The 21,443-nt window shown below is 45.0% G+C and overlaps 1 protein-coding gene across 1 annotated transcript; it reads right to left on the bottom strand.

The window, feature by feature from the left end:
• Positions 1-4,637: 4,637 nt before the first annotated feature.
• On the bottom strand, positions 4,638-21,396 carry LOC124065379 (potassium/sodium hyperpolarization-activated cyclic nucleotide-gated channel 2). The gene is made up of 9 exons (XM_046400728.1): positions 17,880-21,396; positions 12,703-12,909; positions 12,166-12,379; positions 11,770-11,931; positions 10,553-10,771; positions 9,636-9,782; positions 9,294-9,534; positions 8,915-9,079; positions 4,638-8,619 (listed from the first exon to the last, which is right to left on the bottom strand). The coding sequence occupies exons 1-9, from the start codon at positions 18,587-18,589 to the stop codon at positions 6,158-6,160; spliced, it is 4,527 nt and encodes a 1,508-aa protein (XP_046256684.1). The 5' UTR covers positions 18,590-21,396; the 3' UTR covers positions 4,638-6,157.
• Between the last annotated feature and the right edge of the window lie 47 nt (positions 21,397-21,443).

Below are 21,443 nucleotides of genomic sequence, written 5' to 3'. Positions count from 1 at the left end.
AGGCCAGAGGTGACCACGGATGGAGAGGGTGAAACTGTGCCAGCGTAAAACTCCAAACAGGTGCCGGGCTGAGGCTGACATATGATTAAAAGGAGCCTTTGTGATAAATGAAACTCGTACAGAGGATGCGTCACATGATGGCAGCAGCGGGGCAACACCAGGGACTTTTAAAAGTGACTTTCAGTGAATCGGTGAGTCAGTCACGAAAAAAATAAAAAAACATATAAAGGCTATAGTCAGCTTAAGTGCATAACACAGTAGCCCATTTATGAACATTTTTTTCCAGAGGGACAGAACCATATATTTTTTTGTGACACACAGAACAGAAACCTTGTTTGACTGCAAACAGCTCAGCTCTGAACACCAAACGTCTATGCGTCCTGTTTGAAGTGGTTATGGCTATGGGAATCACCTCGCTTTTTCAAAGTTTGAATCTCATCCTCGTCTGCTGAAGCTCCGGGAGTCTGTGTGTGTGTGTGTGTGTGTGTGTGTGTGCTGGTGGGTTTAGAAGTGAAGGTGCAGGAAGTCTATATATAATTTTGCGGTGAGCTCTGCCAGCCCACCCTTTACCACCCCTCCACTAACCTTAAATCTGTGCTCACTCTGCGGTTGTGCTACTATTCATGTAAGACTTAACATGCGAACCATATGTTCCATACGTGCAACTGATTTCCCATGTTGGTTTGTTTTGAACCACGTGATTCCCAACCTGAGGTCGAGACGCCCCCAAGGGGTCGCAAGATAGATGAGAGGGGTCATGAGATGATTAGTGTTAAGTAAGAGGAAATAGTGCAGCTGCAACACAGTTTCTGTTAGTTTTTACCTGCTTGTATTTTTTTTTTAACTTTTTGCCTTTTATTTTGACATTTTGGATACTTTCTTAAACAATATGAAAAGGTAGCATCACTCTTTGTTTGAACAGGCTGTGACCAGTGAAATGTTCATTTCAGTATTATACTAACTCTGAGGTATTTGCACTTGCATATTTTCAATTTTTATGTATTTTATGTCCGTTCTTCTAATCCACTACATTTTGGATTTACTTCACTACATTTATTTTGACAGATTTGATTACTAGTTAAGTTGCAGATTCCAATTATTACTATGAAAAATAATAAGCTAATAAATTATTATGTATTAAGGTACCCGAAAGTATATGAAGTAGCCTGTTCAAACTTAGCTCCGCCTTTACTGGCACTGATTCTACAAGTGTCTGGACATCCTCCCAAAAGATACTCCATTATTTGGTGTTTTGACGATGGTGGTGGAGAGCCCTGTCTGACACGCTGGTCCAAAATATCCCATAGGTGATCATCTGGGTTGGGATCTGCCATAAAATATGATTCTCGTCATTTCCATGCTCGTGAGTGGCCCCTCGCGCTTCGTGGATGGAGGCATTGTCATCATGAGAGAGCCCAGACCCATTAAGAATAATGGTTACCACTCAGAACAAACAAACAATGCCAGCAAAATACCATCTGAAATCCCTCACTGTCTGGGTCAAGCATTCAGTCCCATACTGTTCTCTTGGTGTACGTCAACACATGCTCATTTGCTCACTTGTTGTGAATATGTTGAAGCATGACTCATCTGACCAGATCTTTTTTTTCCACATCTCTGCAGAGCAATGCATATGGTTTTTGCACGACTGAACTCTGAAATGTGCCTTCATCTTTGTAATGAGGGGTTTATGCGCTGCAACCCTACTATAATATCTCTGTGTGTAATTGCTGGTGGACTGTTCTCGCTGACGCAGTCTGATCACATTGTGCATTGACATTCTCAGTCACCTGAGAAAGAACTCCTCTGTTTTTCCTCACATATAACACTAATGCACGGGCATCACAGCCGTGCGCTGCTGGCCATATCTGCTGATGTCCCCCATAGATCTAAATCCAGATGTCACGTAAGTCGCTGCTACTATTAAAACACCATCCAGTTTGTGACTGAAGCTTCTGCCATTCGTGCCCCAACCGTGAAACCTCGACCAAGGTCACTTAAAACTTTTCTTGTTCCCATCTTGATACAAAATCAGAATCAACTGTGATTGCTCAGCGTTTTTATGCCACAGGGCAGAATATGGTGTTAACTGCTTTACTGTGCCACACACCTGTGTGAAAGTATTTGTGTTTGTATTTGTATTTCTTTGTAACCCATCCATGAGTTTGAAATTGTCCGCTCTATGGAATAAATACGATTAGTTTTGGCACTTAAAATACATTGGTGCCAGTACTTTTTTCAAATGCACATCTTTTACTTGTAACAGAGTATTTCTATACTGTGGTATTCCTACTTTTACTGCAGTAAAACATTTCACCACTGCTTGTGGCAAGAAGTCATGAATAAACATTTCACAGCTTTAAAGGTTAGGTACCCCTCTTTTAAAGCATAATAAGGACTTACAAAGAGACCCTTCAGTCTGTTCATGGTTGAATGAACTGAAGATTATATCAATCCAGTGAATAAACACACCAAGACTGTTACAGTTACTATGAAAGGAGTTTTTAGCCTCTGAAACTCTGGCAGTGTAGGTTGTTTCCCACGAAGCCTCAGAGTAAAGACTTCCCTCTTAGTCTATTTCAGAGCCAGAATGACAGGCAGCAGTTACAGACCTGTTTATCCCCCACCTCTATTCGTGGCCGGTAATCCAGGCTGGTGTGCCATCATTAACCTCTTCCACGCTGTCTCCTTGCTCCACGGTGGCCTCTCCCCTTCACATTAAAAATTGATTTCAGTTCATTTAAATATCCCTCCTGTCCTCGAATGTGACTGTACAGATACATACATAAGCAATATAAATGGTGCTATGCTGCAAGATGCTCCTTCTTCCTGCTGTGTTGATCTGTTAATTAAAGTGCCATCGCCATCTAGTGGACACAGTATAGCCAGCAGAACCGAATCTCTTAACAGGTGTCTGCTCAACTGAGGCCTCTACTGTCAAACTACTCTATATGAGATATGACCCAGCATGTTCACCTCTCATAGTTTGCAGTCTGTCTTTTCTCATCCAATTAAAAAATGTCAGCATAATTCCCAAACAACATAACATCCTCAAATATCTACTGAGAAGCAATTATCTTCTGACTGACAAATTCATGCTGTTTTGTGAGACTCAGCAGGTGCTATTCAGACAGTGTGCAAAAAAATAACAAGTGTAAATCCGGTATGTTAATGCCTCTAAGCTCATGGAGGTGAAAAATAATTCTCTTTTCGCTGCCTTCATTGGTTGAAGGGCTGTTTAAAAAAATGCTTTAAAGAGAGAGGAGAGGCAGGATGAAGGTCTGTGAGAGGGAAAGTTATAGGAAGGGATGGGGAGGCAGGTGTGTTAGTGAGACTGTAATCTGCCCTCCTGAAAGCGGATATTCATTTAGTTCCAGTCAAGAGCGGGAGAGATTTAAGTGTCCCCACATTTGCAAGCTTAACCTTGGATGTGAGTGTGTCTGCCCTCTGCTGAGAGGTACAGGATTAGGGTTGGGGATCCAGGAGCAGCAGCAGAGCTGGGACCAAGACGCTCACATGCAGGGCAAACAGTTCTTCACTGTTTGACCGGTCGCTCACGCAGCGGGTTATTTTAACACACAACAGCGTTGAAGCTGAGTCACCGAACGTTCTCGAGTCCAACTTGAGTTTCCAGAAGTGCTCAGTATCCTAAAGTAAAAGGAAACATGCAGAATAAAGGATCACTTCACTCAAATTACAGATACAAAAAAACTTCACCAATAATGACAGTTGTAGAAAGTAAACAGTGCTAGTCACATGCAGTACTTTAGTATAGTGTTAAGGTTATTTTGAATATTTTCATTTTCCTGCTGTTTTTTAACTATTATATACTATAATTCAGGAGGAATTGTTGTGCCTTTTACTTCGCTACCAGAGTAGTTCATTTTTAGATTAATATTTTACAAATAAAACATATGATAAGCTTATAAATTACAAGGCATTTAAAAAAGTTTAGCAAGTGATTTCCAACATTTTAGCTTTTGACAACTAACAAGAGAGATCTTATATTCAAGGTCAAGTACACAGGGATTTTGTGGCATCAAGGTGGCTGTGGAAAAAAAAATGCATAAAGTCAGTGTTTATTTTTTGTCCCATCTGGGTTACTGTAGAAACATGGCTGTGCAACTTGGCGGACCTTATGGATGAGGACTCTGCTCTGTAGATATAAAAGAATCATTCAAGACAAATTTGAGTCTCAGGCAATAAAACACTAAGTAAGCAGAGCTGTAAATCCACCTAAGTCCACCTAAAACTTAAATCCTATACACTGGGCCTTTGATCAAAATCTCATATATTTACCGTTCTTTATATACTGACAATTAACTGAATCCATATCATAATTAATTAGATGATTATTTTTTGTATTGTTGTATTGAATCAGTAATTAGTAATTAAGTAATTACTAATTAAGTAGTAATTAAGTGGATTAAAAAATGCAATATTGAATAAAGTAACAAAAAATGGAATTACTCGAGGCAGAACTGTACCACTATTGAAATTAAACAGTTTCAAACTAAAAGCTTCCACATTTGAAACTCAGTCTGCAAATCTCCAAAAGTATGAATTAAAAATCAACATTTGTACTTTGATGATCCTACCTGTTTTTAATGCAACAGCATTTTAAATATACATGTACACAGGACAAAAACACACGTGCAAGCACACAAAAAGGGCTCATTTCCTCACCACACTCAACAAAATGATAACTAAATCCACTTTATTCGTACCAGATATACACCATCATCATCATCATCATCATCATGGTTGTCGAGAATATTATCATCATCATCACTGCTGTCAAAACATAATCAACACGCTCAAGATCATCATTGCAACGGCATTATTAGCTATTTTGTCTTTTCAAAAGCTAAAGCTGTGATAAATAAAAAATAAAAACATTTGGTCCTTTAATATATAGTCTAGGCAACATGGTATCGGGGGTTAAGACAGAAATGCCTTGTTGCTACCCACACAAAACATCAAACATCACTGGAAATGGCGCAGAAACAGTGTCGTAGGGCGACAGAAGGAAGAGCAAACTGAGCATGAGGCCGATGGCAGCAAAGAGCAGCGTGTCGGGCAAACCGCGAGAAAGCGAGAGAGTCTGTGAGCGTCAAAGAAACAGTTAGCAACCAGAGCTGTGAAATCAGATGAAAGGCGGCGAGACAGACGAGAGATGAAAGACTAAGAGACTGAGTAGTGAAGAAGCACACAACAGACCCACAGAGAGGCACGTATTTACAGTACAGGGAACTGGGTGGAACGAAATCAAGTGAGCCACAGTGCACAGCAGAAGAGTATCGGGTGTCGCACAAAAAACACAATTTACAGAAGTCGTCAGAGTGAACATGTAGGTTTAAAAGTTCTGTCTTTGTTCAAAAACTAAACACCACACACCAGGGACAACAAAAACTACCAGTGGACTGCTCCTAATTATTCAAATTCATATGAGTATTGACTTTACAGTGATTTTTAAACTCTATATCCTTATAAGTATTATTATTATGATGATGAGAAAATATTACACTTTGGTGCAAAATGGGAGGCAAGAGGAAGTTGGAGCTGGAAACCAGGAAGTGTCTGCTCTACTGCCTGCATTTGAAACCAACATCACAAAGGACATTCTTCCAAACAGCATAAAGATTGTTATTTTCTCACATTTATTGTTATTTTCAAGGTCATTTCCTGTCACATTATGAGAGTCTTAAATGTTTTACATATATTGCTGTTTCTGTTGTCAAGAAAATGGAGACTTTTCACATAAACTCCTTTTTTTTCCTGACTCTCAGCTATTGCTTTCATCCCATTTTACTGTTTCCACTACAGCTCCCCTGCTTGCTCCAACAATCACTAACACAGATATGTATGTTTACATTTTGATGTTTATTTAGACTCCACCAACAACGCCTGCACCAACCACTCCACAGTCTTTCTCCTCGATCAGTGGCTTGGTTGAGAGTCACATGAACACCTGATGTTCTAAGACAATCACATCCTAGAGTGAATGCAAACGAGATGTCCTGTCCTGTCCTCATGAGTTCGTTGGATGTCTGGGTCCAGCTCTGACACAGTTCTGCATATCCATGGCTCTGCTAAACAGCAGCAGCCACTGCCACACAAGTCAGATTGTCCTATGAGATTTTCTTCCTCTTCGTTTTTACATGTTGGCGGGCAGTTTGTGTCTTAGTCCCTCTGAGTCTTTTCTGGCAAGTGTCAGCTGAGGGTCTTTTTTACCCCCTTTAGGGGAGGTCGTGTTGGCAGGGCTGGCTGCATGTGCTGGCTGGGTCGGTGTAGTGGTGGATGCCTGAGAGGTCTGAGCAGGGGTTGGGGGTATGTTGAGTTTTGAGGAGTGGGTGGGGGCAGCTGTGGTGGCTGGCATTTGTTTTGGGGGATGAACAGAGGAAGATTGGATACTAGGAGAGGTGGTGGTGGTGGAGGAAGGGGTGGTAGTAAAAGAGGAGGAGCTAGTGGAGCTCAGCGTTGCAGAAGTTGTTAAGGATGGGATTGTTGCTGAGGTTGGTTTGATGGAATGACCTGAGGATGGAATGGGGCTTGGAGTAACGACAGGAGAGGTTTGTTTCACAGGATGAACTGAGAAAGTAACTTTAGTAGGAGAACTGGTGCTAGCCGGTGTTGGGGAAGGAGTAGCAGTTTGCGTCGGGGTTAGAGGAGTGGCCTGTCTTGGGATTTGGCTTAAGGTGGGGCCTCTGCCTGAGCTGGAGACAGAAGGCTGGAGACAAGGGGTTGAACTCTGGGATTTACTCTGGGAGGGGATAGAAGTAACAGGGATGATGGAGGGGTAAGGTGACGAGGTGAGGGTCTGGGTAGGAGTAACAGGTGTGAGCGTAGGAGTTTGGGAGGGGGTAGAAGTGCGGGTGCGGGTCGTCTGAGTGGGAGTCATTATTGGTGAAGGGACTGTGGTTGGTGCAGGATTGGGGCCAGACAAGGGAGAAGCAGAAGGAGGTGTGTTGGATGGCTTGGCTCGGGGGCTCTGAGGATGCGTTGGGGAAGAGGTCACCAAGGAGGAAGGGGGAGAAGAGGAGATAAGAGAGGACTTGGGCCCGTAAGTTTGAGGTAGCGGAACCGGAGTAGAAACAGAAGATGGAGGTGGTGTGGAGGAGGGAGACGGAGAAGAGGAGCGTGGGGAGGGTGTAGGGATTGGTTTGGGACGAGGAGTTGATGAGAGCGTCAGTGGGTGTGTTCCTGCTGAAGAAGGGGTGGAGCAGGGAGGAGGAGAGGAGGAACTAGAGGGAGTCACCGGGATTGGTTTAGGACGAGGTGGCTGGGAGAGTATAGGCGTAGGAGACGAGGGGGTGGGTGAAGGGCTAGCGGAGGAAAGTGGGGTCTGCTTTGGAGAAGAGGAAGATGGAAAAGAAGCTGCAGAGGGCACATGAGCCGCTGTAGGTGTGTGTACAGAGGCCGTGTGAGGGGCAGACTGTGCGTATGTGGCCGTGGGCTGTGCTTGTGTTTGTGCATTAAATGGTATGCTTGTCACTGGCTGTACTGGAGCATTAGAGGTCAGCACACCTGCACTTCCTCCCCTGGCTAACTGCCCTGCCAGAAAAGGAGCTGCTAGCAAATTACCACCAGAGGCCTTGCGGTGGAGAGGTGGGTGAGGCTGCACTCCAACCCAGGATCGGTGAGGCAAAGTGGGCTGCGAGGCTGACAGCAGCCTGGCCTCCTGGGTGAGTCTGCCCAGCGCTGCGAGACCCTGACAGCTGTTTCCTCCATGACGTAACAGAGCTTCTTTTGCTCCCTGCTGGGCCGTCACAGAAGTGTTGCCATCTGATGTGGCACCAGAGGTAGCAGGGCAGTTGGTGGTAGGTACCTTGTGGAGGGGTGGAGTTGGTGGCCCTCCACCTGTTGGGGTTCCAAGTGATCCAGCCATCACTGTGGGATGATCAGCCTGCAGGCGGAGGCTGTAATGAAGAGTCCTTCCTTGTTGGACAGAAGTTGAGACAGAGGAAGCTTGTGTGGGTGGAGTTTTAGTTACAGGGGGTGATGTCACACCACCAGGAGGGCCTATAGTTGAAGGAGAGGCAGGGAATCCCCCTCTGGGGGACAAACCACCTATCCCTCCCATTGCCATCATCCCAATGAGGGAGCTCACAGACGGGCGGAGGGGCTGTAACACAGGAGCACGAGGAGGAGACAGAGGGAAAGAAGAGGAGGGAGAGGGAGAGACAAGAGGGGAGGGCAGGAAGAAAGCACCTCCAAGTGCTTGTTGCTGCTGCAATTGCTGGAGCTGCTGCTGTTGTTGCTGCTGCTGGTGCATGAGGGCAATGGCTACATTACTGGTGGCAGCTGCAGTCTGCAGGGGGGCATGAACCAGTGGTGCCCAGATAACCGGGCGTGGCCGAGGAGACACCGTGCCACTCCCTCCCATGACTCCGCCTCTTCCAGCAGCAGCAGCAGCCGCAATGGCATCCTGCATGGCCGGCATGCTGTCATGTTTGACAATCTGCTGCACCAGCATGCTGTCACAGGAACCCAGACTGCCTGCCGCGAGCCCTCCTGCACCTCCTGGACCCCCTCCACCCCGGCCTCCACCACGACCCATACTGCCCCCCAGAGAACCACCCTGGGATGACTTCCGCAGGAGCATGGAGTTCTTCCTGCCTGTAGTGGAGAAAGAGGAGAGAAAACATGACAGCGTTCAATGGCGCAAGGCTACATTGTCTACTGAACACGAGGCACACATCTGAAGTTTTAGCCTCAAGGTTTTTCTGTTCTACACTAAAGACAGTGGTCATCCTTCATTATCTTAGCTTTTACTTCTTTCACATTCTTTTCTCAGATCAATTTTGACCTTTCAGATGAGGACAAAACACCTGTGAAATTTAGCAGAATTAGAGGGATAACTGCAAATATTTGGAAAAACAGCAAGTCACTGCACAGATAATCCACTGTTTACCAATACGGTCCAATCGGTCAACAGCAACAGTTTCAAAGGCACGCCGCATCATCGGGTGTTCCTCCAGCACCTCGTTAAAGCTGTCCACACTGAGGGAATACAGACGACAGTATGTGTCTGCACGGACACTGGCTGTCCTCCGTCCACGAGTCAACAAACAGATCTCTGCATGTGGGAGGAGACACAACAGAATGAGGAGAAAAGAGGAAAAAGACAAAAGGCAGCAAGAGAAGCTATGAGATAAATTATCCCTACAGCATATACTTGTGCACAAACATGTATCACCATCAGATTTATCTTCTACATCCCAGCAAGAACCTTCTACCCCACTACCTTCCAGTACAACTTGAACTATCTAGACTACTCTGCATGGTCTCACCTCCAAAGTAAGACCCGTCACTCAGCTTGGTTTCCTTGTTGCCACGAGTCAGCACACTAACTCGTCCATGTTGAATGAAGTACATCTTCCGTCCAACTGTACCCTCACGGATGATGAAGTCGGAAGGCTGGAATACTTCAAAGCGAAGCTTTGTCAACACGGCAGTCACAAAGTTAGGATCAGCATTGGCAAACAGCGGCATGTTAGCCACCAGGCTGCGGCAGTTAAAGCTGACGATCTCCTAAAGAGATAAACAGAGAAGAAAAAGAAGGCGGGTTCGCTGGAGGACAGAACATTTGCATTTTGTAAGTGCATGTGTGTTGGTGTTTGTGAATCTGTTACCTCTTTAAGTGGCTCACTGAGTTCTCCCAAGATGTTCTCCTCATCGAACATTTTGCCCTGGAAGCGGTGCTCATAGTACTCGTGGATCTTTTGCCGAACATCTGCAGGAAGCTTATGGAACGACATGTACTGCTCCACCTGCTTGTACTGCAGTAACACAGAAACACGTATTCGCACAGGTCAGGGATTTGCACACAAACACGCGGCACGTTCGCTTTTACAGAAAATTTGGAAGATGGATAGTGGATATAACAGTATTTGACACTCAGACAGTGTGTTCCTTTTACACAGTGGTAAATAGTGAGTGATTTGGACACAGCTCAGAAGTTGTATACACTCCAAAATGATTTCCCTGAAAGAAATATTAATATTTCACAAGAAAAAAACAATAGAACTGAGAGAGGGACAGTGTCAGGGTTATATCAAAGTAGAATAAATACTGTTTCTTGAATTTCCCCTTTGGGAATCAATAAATCCTATCTAACCAATCAAATTAATCATCTTGAGACGTTTATTGGCTGGACGATTGTTCAGCCCAGATTGTCTTTAATCAAGCAAGAATACCAAACCTTCACTGGTTATAGCTTTGCAGAATATACTGCCATGAAAGCACAGAAGCCATTCAAAATTTGTACTGAATCAGTCAATGCAGTAGTGTATAATATATATCTATACTTATATTTATTTATCATTGTAATTTGGTGTTCAAGTTTTGAATTTTTGGTCAGACAAAACACAGAATTTGAAGAGTAGATCCTGGAAAGACGAGCATTTCTTACTGATCTTTTATAGACTAAAAGATGAATTGATTAAAGGAAAGAAAACAGTTCAGTTCAGTTCAGTTTAATGTCTAAACTATAAGAAGTATCACAGGAGAAAAAGATGCGGGCAGCAGATGGATGAGCGTCATGTTTCACCTTTTCCTGGTACTGTCGTCGTGAGGAGTCCAGTGACTGGATGAGAGCGGTGGCGTGGCCGATGAACATGGCGTAGCAGGTGGCACCTACGATCATACTTAGCATGGTGAGCCACACATCAGTCATGCCTTCTGGAGCCTGGGCACCATACCCAATGCACAACATGTGGCTCATTGCTTTGAATAGAGCGTACGAGTACTGCACTCCCCATGTGTCATTCTGTGAGTGGGAGACAGACAGAGAGGGTGACAGGAGGAGTAAAAGGAGTGTTAATTAAGAAGCGCTGCAATATTGAACTGTTCTTATTTTAGTCAGGTTACAGGAGCTTTTTTCCCCTCAGAGGCGCTCAGCTACACCACTTCAGAAAATACAGCTGAGATCATAACATATAGCAGCAGAGCAATTTAACTGTCAAAACCCGCTCTGCCTCAAATGAAAGGGGCTGCAGAATGTATAAAACCACACCGAAAATAAAAGGGTGGACATCATGCATTATTAAATAAATGCTCTAAAGACAACAAATAAAAAGACCAGCTTCTGTGTGTGTGTGTGTGTGTGTGTGTGTGGTGTGTGCGCCCTTCTGTATTAGGTTGTGTTTGAGCCCAATTATACTAAGATGTTAATGGTCCAATGGATGTTGGGACTTTCTCAGGGGAAAATCCCAGCATCAGCTTGCTTAGCAGCAGTCACCCTGGCAACCATTGAGGCATGAGTCAGCTATTCATACAGCTGAGTATCTGAGCGCTATCATCTGCATCCATGTCCGTACGTCTGCATGCACGTGACAGAATCTCCCGCAGGTCCCTAGGCCTTCGACTGTTTGCGTGTGTTCGCACCTCCACCTGATCTCTGTTGAGGTTTTTAATTGGAAAATCTTTTTATTTTTGTGATGATGAGAGTCAATCTTATTCCAACTGGACGTGTCACTGCACAAGCCAATTAGCACAGATAAGGAGCAAACAATGTTAGATCTGATTAACACCCTCACTCTGCACAAACACAGATAACGAAAAGCGAGCGTTTTTTGAGTCCATGATTTGCATTCGTTTGAAATAAATATTGTGCACACTGTTCAAACAAGCTGAGATGGTGCTTTGTGTGTTTCATTCAACTCAAAATGAATGTCATGTCCTCTTTTTTGTTCTCTGGACAACAAAATCATTCACTGAAATATATTAAAAATTCAAGCACATGAAGATAGCAGGTTAGAGACTCACCACCATCAGGTTCTTGGAAACCCAGCAGTCAGGAGGGAAGTCTTGTAGCATCGGGACCAGGAACTGGAGACAGCCGTCCCAGTGGCACAGTAGCAGCATCATGCCAATCAGGTTAACTATCCTCACCATGGCACTGGCAAGGTCATAGGTCATATGGAAGATCTGAGGCGGAGCAGTGGGGGACAAAATGGATGCAAGCGGGGTCAATAAATAATGGATGGAGAGAGGATTTTATTCCAAAATTCTTCAAATTGAAATTTAAATGCCAATCTGTATGTAGAAGGATTGTGAGGAGTTACAGCTTACATATGAAATGAATTTTGATCTTGCTTTCTTTCACACAGACAGGTCTTTCCCTTTGACTCTGCTTCCCTTCTGTCTGTGTGTTTTTCTCACCTCCTCCCACTGGTGGATGTAGCGGATGAGTCTGGACAGGCGAAGAAGTCGCAGCAGGCTCAGGATTTTGGTAAAGCGGACGATGCGCAGCGCCCTGGCTGTCCTGTAGACCTCTGAGTCGAGACTGTCCACCATGAGGAAGATGTAGTCCACCGGGATGGATGACACAAAGTCCACGAGGAACCAGCTCTTCAGGTAGTTCTGGCGGATCGCTCTGAGTTAGAGTAGGATGGAAGACCAGTGACATTCATAATTTAGCCATCAAGCTATGTGGAATTCCAACCTTTGACTGCCACAAATCAGTTCTCATCAATATTCAGTAGGAACAGAACTGGAAAGTGAACAAAGCTCTGTCACTGGCAGCACATCAGCTTTTCACATCTCACACATGGATTGTTTGAACACAAACCCAGCAGATGGCCAGAAGAACAAATTTAAATTTATGGTGACAGAGCTGCTCTATTGATATTGTAGATCATATACATAAACAAAGACCCTCGTGACACATAAGACAAATACACAAATGCGTCTGCTGACCTGGGGTCCAACAATATCTCAGTGTTATCTTCCTTAATGATGCCAGTCCTGAAGTTGAGAACCAAGTCGACCATGAAGAGTGTGTCCGATACCACGTTGAAGATGATCCATGAGGGTGTGTTCTCGTCTCTAAAGAAGGTGATGCCAACTGGCAGTACAATTAAGTTCCCCATCATCAACATTAACATCAGCAGGTCCCAGTAGAATCTAGACAGAGAAAGACAGCGTTGTTCAACTGTGTTTTATTGTTTTCTGTAGTGATAAGGATATCCATCCATTTTATTTTCTGATGTTTGTTAAGCTGTTGAATTTTTAACGGAAGTTTTGGAGGAAACGCACAGGGATAAATCACACAATTAATGAGGAATGAATTCCTTTAGCAGCTACGATCCTGGAAGTGTGCATGCTGGCACACTGTAATCTGCTGTGTGCCAAATCCATACTACATGTTAATGCTCGGAAGGTTTTTATTAGCATGATGTTGATTGTATTGCAAGAGGTTGATTGTATTCAATATTTACTTGAACTTTATCACTGATATCTCTAGATATCTTCATGCCAATAAATCCTGGGCTATTTGACTGATTTAAGAGAGCAATAGGAAGATAAAGAGACAGTCTACCCTAACCATTCTCCTCTACTGAGAGAGAAGCAGCAGACTTTTGGGCTCTAGTATGAGTCAGTCGCCGAAAACACTGGATTCTACAATATCCCATGATGCATCTGCAGAATGTGTTTTAATTAGAACCTCACAGGCTTCACAGGCTTTCTGTCAAGCCTAACCTGCAATAACCTTGAAAACATTATACTGCTGTTTTTACCGTGTGAGTAATATTCTCCATTATTCAGTGGAGCAGTCCTTCAAAGGATAAAGAATAGATTTTCCAACTTTTCCTGCAAGCAGCACCAACTTTTCTTTCATGTTAATTCTTTTATAGCTCATTTCCTTATATACACTTATGTTAAGTTATTCTTATTAATAACCCCCTCCTCCCCGCCCCTTTTGTTAAATCCACGGACCCAGACAGTGAGTATAATAACATGGGGATCATCCAGGATGCAAAGAAGTGCAAATTCTCTGCTGTAGTCGTTTCAACGTTCAGAAGTGGTACATACTAATGTTTCTCTTAAGACAGTTTCTTCCTTTGCACATGCCTTGGCAACATGAAGTACGTCCTTTATTTCTCATATCTGTGAACCGGAGCAGAACTGAATTAAGAGAGAGAGACAGACAGAGAGGGAGACAAGTGATTGGTAACCTTGGGAGGCCTCATCAATCTGTGTTTCATGCTGGGTGGTATTAATGGATGACGTTCTCCCCTCATAAAATATGACAAATCAGATGTATCACTGGGATGCTGCAAGTGATTAAAGTATGACAGAAGGGGCGATGCAATCATCTGGAGATGATTCGAGTCATCTTTATGTCTTCTTCCTCCTAATCCCTTTATCCATCACCTTAGCCCATATCAATCCCTCACTTCTTCTTTTATCTTCTCTTCTTCCCTCTGAACACACACACACACACACACACACACACACACACACACACACACACACACACACACACACACACATACACACACAGACACACTTTCTGTGAGAAAGTACACTTACAGCTCTGTGGTCGATTGCTATTGAGCGCTAATTTAGTAACACAACCTCATGGTGTGGCACTACTGCTAGACTGATGAAGATTAAGTATGAGTCATCACTCTGCTCCACACACACACACACAATTCTGCCTGACTTTGTCACTTATACTGACAGATGTATCATTTCATAATCACTGGCAATAAATACAGAGATTATTTACAGCAACAAAGTGATTCTGTAGCTGTGGTTGACGGGGTTGGACATTTATCATTGACCTTGAGGAGACGTTTTGTCATAGCACATTTCTGTAAATCACATCATGATGCACTTTGGCTGTCGAGGTTGTCCAAAATATCGTTCAAACTTCAGTGCTTAACAGTAGTGCTCAATGGAGGATGTGACCTGACCACAACTTCTTGAGGTGCAGAATATTCTTTCTCATAACACACAGACTTTGGTTTGCTGTTGTATGCTGTACCACAGCTGAAATGATTTGTCTATCAGGCAATTATTTGATCGACAGAAAATTCATCCGCAACAATTTTGACCACTGATAAATCACCTTAAATTCTTCTTTAAAAACAAAGGGCCATAATTATCTACAGCTTCTGGGATTTTGCCCTCTATACTGAATGTCTTTGGGTTGTGGATCGCTGGCATTTTATGGACCAAACTGATTATTCGAGTGAAAAGACAAAAAAGAATAATGGATAATGAAGTATGACTTTGGTCTACCTGTACTTTACTTGAGTATTTCAATTTTATCCTACATGTCAGAGTATTTCTACATTGGCTCTGAGCCCTCCTCTGCTCCATATGCTGTAGGTATCATTTAGGAAATGATGATGATATTTATGATGTTTTTCTCCATACCTGTCTGTAAACTCATCCATGCACACAGATGATGATGTTCTCCTCTCAGACAGCTTGCACAGATGTAGTGTTTTAGGCTTGCTGAGTAAGCTAATGGATGACATTGAACATGCCAGTGCACATTAATCAGCCTCTGTGTAGTAGGATTTGCTGCAGTCGTTGAGATGTGGCAGCTGGGTTGAGCCCAAACAAATGAGAACAACCAGACAGACAAGAGAAGACATCAGATCCAAACTAAAAACAATGTGAAGCTTTGTCATTGGGTAAATACCTGACAAGGCCTGGTTTCTGATCTCCCAAGTGTGAACTGACGTAACACTTGGCTGTGTATTGTGTGTGGCTCATGCAGGAATACATGCATGCACACTAGTGTGTACTCATGAACTGCACACATACTCACAGTCACTCTCACCGCACAAATAGGAATTGCAAATGCAATCAAAGCTCCTCTCCAAGGCCTCATCAGTATGCCATTTTGAACATGAACAGGTGCTGCAGGAGAAGTGACCTGCATCTACCTGCTCAGCTGTTGTCAAACCAAACACTAATTCTACTGTAATCGAGGCCAAGTGTCTCCCAAGCGGCCTCTGATTGATTCCCTGTTTGCGGCTGGCCAGATGTCAGCTCTGAGCAAGTTTCCACCCATCACCCTTCCAGACGTACAGACAAGTAAGCACAACAGCAACCGGCTATTATATAATAAATCTCTCTAACTATATGTGTAATGCCACCAACCCTGTCTAAACACGACTCATCTGTGTCGACAGCCAAGCCGCCCGTCTTTCTGTTTACATCCCCTCTCTTCCACCTTCAGTGTATGAATTACCTTCGCCCCCTCTGCCTCTCATCACGTATTCGTATAGGTGCTGCAGCAACACTTCTTTTCTTAATGAGGTGAAGGGTCTGAGAGCTTATCAGCAAGCTCAGTGAAGGCAGACCGCACACACACACTTACACGCACACACACATACAAGCATACATATTACCGCACACGCGGACTCTTGTGCTCAAGGTCAATACTGAGACAAAAACACATGAAGGGGATTTAGAAGTAATCTGTCTCTCCTTTTCCTCTCTTGCTCCAGCTTCACAAAGTTCCCCTTCAGATGTCGGACTGCAGACTCCGGACTGCAGGTACTTAACTGAAAAGTTAGATGACTGAATTATGCATAATGCATACTCAACTTGCATAATTAAAGGGCGTCATACATAATTGATCGAAATTCAATTGTGATTCTCCAACGAGATAATTAGGGCTATTACCATCGTTACATATCTTGCATGAATATCAACAAAGTGCAGGAGGGACTGAGATTTCATTCAACCAACCGAAGGCTTTCATTCATTCCATCCATCCTTCCCTCCACCCCTCTCTGACCTCACTGATCCGTTCTTCTGTGAGCAAACTCATAACTAGCACTTGTAAGTGATCATCAAGTTGACAGACAATACAAAATGACTTGTGGTAAGTGTGTGTGTGTGTGTGTGTGTGTGTAAGTGGCTGATGAGACAAAAGTGGGCCAGGAGCCTGGGGGATCAAGTCATCCATTGTTGCTGCAGTCTGTCTAGAGATTATGAATGCTGTCCCTCCCTCTCCTGTCCACCTGCATATTTTGGGACTCTCTAACAAGCCATTGACCAGCATGTCCGAGGATATTTGACACATCAGTTGGTACATAATACCGTAATATATTAAAAGTATTTGAGGGTGCGTGCAAGTTGGCTGCATGTTGACAGATAAAATTTCCCTCCTGTACTCGCCTCGATTAATGGAGGCCAGAGAAACATTCAGCGTGAGAATTTGATTCAGGGTTTGACATCATCTTCAGGGGGTCTTTCACTTCCAAATTAACAGCCCCCGCGAGTCATTTACACCTCTGGATATTGATTCTAATTGTTCTAGAAGGCCAGTCCACGGAGTCACCAGTAGGGAGCGCTGTGCTGGGTTCATCTACTGTTCACACGAAAACATACTTAACACTTTACCTAACTGACATGGAAGCCATCTCTCGCTGCTCTCCGTTCAGCATGAACGCCTCCTGGCTAAATCTGTCCTCCTAATTTGCATCTCCTCACCTCTGCCACCCTCTGACAGTTCAACTATTACCTCTGGAAACAGTAGGCTGCACTCAGCCTAATATTTGTTCTCTCACAATTGTACAAATGGAGACCTGCCATTGCCTCGTGGTGCCTGTCCTTGTCACCACACTCTGCCCTTTCCGCAAACACCTCTCCCTCTGGCTTCATGGTGTCCCCGAGGACTTTTCATCCACTCCCCTTTTGTCATACTGTCTTTTAGCCTTTTGTGCACCGTCTGCCTCCATACCCTGTTTCCTCCAGAGGCACCCATTGCATCTCCTCTAACCCTCACATCACTTCCTACACACTTCTGTTGTGTCCCCAGTAATATATATTTAGCCTCCTGCATGTCTCTCTCTCTCCTCCCAGTTGTCCTCCTCACCATTCCCCTTGTTAACAACTTAAGTGGCTGCTGAATGTATCCGTTTCTCTTTGCGTTTTCCTCCCTCTGCTTAAGTATCCATCATTATGCTTCAAGTGAGCACAATCCCAGCTTTCTCTGATCTGTATTTCTACTAGAAGAACATTATGTGCCTTTCATGTGCTACAAGTGGCATTTATTTTACAAACCAACATCAGTGTAACTAGACATATGCTGTGAGTGTGTGTGTGTGTGTGTGTGTCCATACCTGAAGTCACTGTAAGGGTGTATGATCCACGCTCCTGCTGATTTCAGTCTTTCCTGCTCCAGCGCCACAGCTTTGTGGGATCCAAACATACGCAGGCTGAACTTGTTGACCCCCGGCTGAAGCATGGCTCCAAACTGTCTCTGGATGAAGGTGCTCTGGTTGGAGGTGCTGTAGTCCTCCCCATCCAGCCCCATGCCAAACCCACCCAGTCCAGACTGACCCACCATCTCGGGGGTCCCCGCAGCAGTGGTGTTGCACGTTGTAGTGGTGGTGGTCTCTTGGCCGGTGGCCACCACCATCACTCCGGTCCCGGTGGAGGAGGTGGAGGCCAGGGCGGCGCGGGACGAGGCAAAGCCTACTGAGCGCGGAGGAGGAGGGTGGGCTGTGGCAGAGGAGGAGGTGGAGGAGGGCGGAGGAGGCGGCAGGGGCACCGGGGTGGTTGGTGTGCCTGCCGAGCGGAAGGGAAGGCCGTCCCTGGTGGAGGAGCTCATGATGGAGAGGCGACGGCCACGTCCACCTAAGGAAGTGGTGTCTGCCCCAAAGGAGCCCCTCTCTCCTTCCAGTGAGGCCTGGGACAGCCTGTAGCCCGGAGAGGGCAGGCTGCCCTTACTGCGCCGCTTTGAGTCCCCTCCGTTACGTCTGGGGAGGCTGTCACCCCCAGACCCCCCGGCGCTACCGGGGGTACCCACACCTCCAGCCACGCCATCCATCCCAACCCAGGGAGGAGGAGGAGGATAGTGAGGGGAGGGCGAATTTAATCTGTAACTCCCACCCCCTCAGGAAAACTATTGTTTAGTGTAGTTGACCTGTCGAGATTAGGCCTACATAGGTGAGAATGTCAATGTCAATCTTAATTGTAAATTGAAGGCGCTAAAGAAAAGTGGTCCGTGTCTCTCCAGTCATTCTCCTGGAGCCGACAGCTCACATCCCCGCCCTCTCTTCGCAGATGTGGCCATGCTTACCTCAGTGCCCTTGGAAAAAGCCCCATCCGGACATTAAATCCTTCACTCCGCCGGAGTGACCCCAGCAGCTTCACCTTTTCCCCGTTTCTTCAAGAGTCTCGTTTGTTCCTACAGATGTTTCTGTATCATTCCTCCTTCCTCGTCCTTGAAACGTTGCTCTGCTCCAGAGGCCCTCCCTCTCCTCTCCACGGCCGCCCTCAGTGCTCCGACGCCGGTCATATTGGCACCGGATTCTCGGTCTTTAGTAGATGACGGGGCTTGTCGCTCATTGGCAGTCGGTGTCCTGTATGCGTAGCCTATATGTCCAGGGCTAATCACCCAATCTTGCTATTTTCTACATATGTCATTATGCAAGAGGTGATGTGAGCGGTAAGGTGGCAGAGTGGGGAACATTCATCCGCGGATGAATGACAAGGACACTTGATCCTCTGTCGGGAGGGATGGCTTGTTAGTGGACATAAGGGACGCACATAATCGGCACACACGGGCGCTCACACTCCGAAGCGCACTGATTCATTCTGACACGCAACAGAAACACGCACGCACAAAAGCAGACGGACAGGGACACACATGACGTCGGAAAACAAGCCAGTTCACGGCAAATCTAGCCCATTTTCTCACGGAATCGGCAGCACGTTGTCATTTTCAACAAAGAAGCGGAAAAACAGTCATCGTGATAGGAGACGCGCCGAAATGTCGCCTGTCCGTGACTGAAGCGCTCAGACAGCCAGAGGAAAGAAAAGCGATTCTACAACATGGCTATTTTGTAAAGCTGATGCCGGAATTAACTTGGTCAGGTGTTCAGAGTCCGACGCCCGAAAGCTTGTGTTCTCTCACAAGCAGCCGCTGCCGTCTAATCCTACATCTGCAGACTTTCAATGACATTGTGTCCAGACTGCAGGGATACAGCGGTGTCCTCTCCCTCTGGAAGGCACCGAGGACAGATGAATCGTCTCTGTATCTCAACAGAATAAGATGCTCCAACGCGCGCTTTGATGAATCCCGAAGCCTCCTTAGAAAATAAAACAACTTGTTGAGCGTTTAAGGTGACTGTTCATTCACAGACTACTTAGAGCCAGTGGAGTCCAGTTTAGAGCTGCAATTCACTTCTCACTCTCACTCAGTACTCAGGGGTCGGGTCGGCACGTCCACAGTGGCGCGCAGCGCATGCAAATACAATATTAAATAAATAAATGCGCATATAAAGGTCTGGATCTAATCGGCCTGTTGCCATGGCATCCGCATCCCCATCATCAGTCCCCCAAGGCCGCATGCCCGGCCGGCAAGACGCACGCGTCCCTCGCAGGTACATGTCGCGCGTCATCCTCTCTCACCAATGGAGCAAAAGAGCGCGTGATGGAGAGAGTGATGATGAAACCTTATTTAAATCTCGGAAAGGGTGACAAGTTACAGAAGGAAGAAACATCAGACATGAGGGAAAAATAAAACACAAAGGGATTAAGTTGGGTAAAAAGCTGTCGAGTCCACACTAACCTGATGATGGAGGTATGGATAAAAACCGACTAACCTGCTTATCGTTAAATAAATGATAATATTCCGCTAGTAACAGTATAACAGTAGTTCGTTAGAAAAAGACAAAACAATAACAAACAAACATACAAATGACAGCCAAAAATTCTGCAGATTTACATAGTTGTTTGTCACCGGTTGAGAGCTCAGTGTTTTGAACGTAAAGAAAGCTGCAGACTCACGCAGCCTCGAGCTGACCACTGGACTGAGGTATTAAAGTACGCGAAGGCTAACTCACATGAATGTTTCTATAGCATATTACGCTTCTTCATGCCTCCACTCCACCGCACTTCAGAGGCAAACATTAGCCCGTGCTTTCTACTCCACTACAAACAGATACACTATGTATGTCTAACTGGTGTCACAAAGCAGGAAACAGGGCTGTTTTCTGAGCTACAAACATGATGATCTAATAGAGTATGATGCATTGCTGCATAGGTTAAACTACCCAACAGTGTATAAAGCAGTTGAGCTAAGCCCTAAACAACTATTAATCCAAAGACCTCATATACAAAATAAATAACTGTCCATTTTTCTACAGAATGAGAACTTTTCATTTTGCTGATTAATACTTATGTTTTGATTTTTTCATGAACGCAGAACTTTCCTGGCTGTGGAGTATTTTCAGTGTGGTATTCGTACTTAAGACAAGGACCTGAATGCTTCTTTCAGCACTGCCTGCTTTAAATGCACCTCCGTGCATTTTGAAAGATGACCCATATGCTCAATAAGCTCGTCATTTTAGAGCTGGAAAGCAAACACCAGAGAAGGAGGAAGCCTGACCAGGACGTCACATGTAGAGTCATGAGACATGAGAAAGCCCCAAACAGGAGCAGATATAATTAGTTTATGAGAGAACAGTGGGCAGATGTCGGCCTCTGGGTCATCTCCGCGGACGAAAGAGTGGACAATGCCCGTCATCTCCCGGCACTGCTCATTATAGGCAACAGAACTGCGGAGCGATAAGCTCAGGACTATGGACAGAAATAAAAGCCTTATCAAATTCTATAAAGGCAACCAATGATGATATGCTCCAACAAAGGCAGACTAAGAGACAATATTCTTTTCAATT

The sequence above is a fragment of the Scatophagus argus genome, chromosome 9, assembly GCF_020382885.2.
Source record: "Scatophagus argus isolate fScaArg1 chromosome 9, fScaArg1.pri, whole genome shotgun sequence".
Taxonomy (NCBI): Eukaryota; Metazoa; Chordata; class Actinopteri; family Scatophagidae; genus Scatophagus; species Scatophagus argus.
Note: the sequence above shows the minus strand (reverse complement) of the source record. Positions and strands in the feature narration are given on the sequence as shown.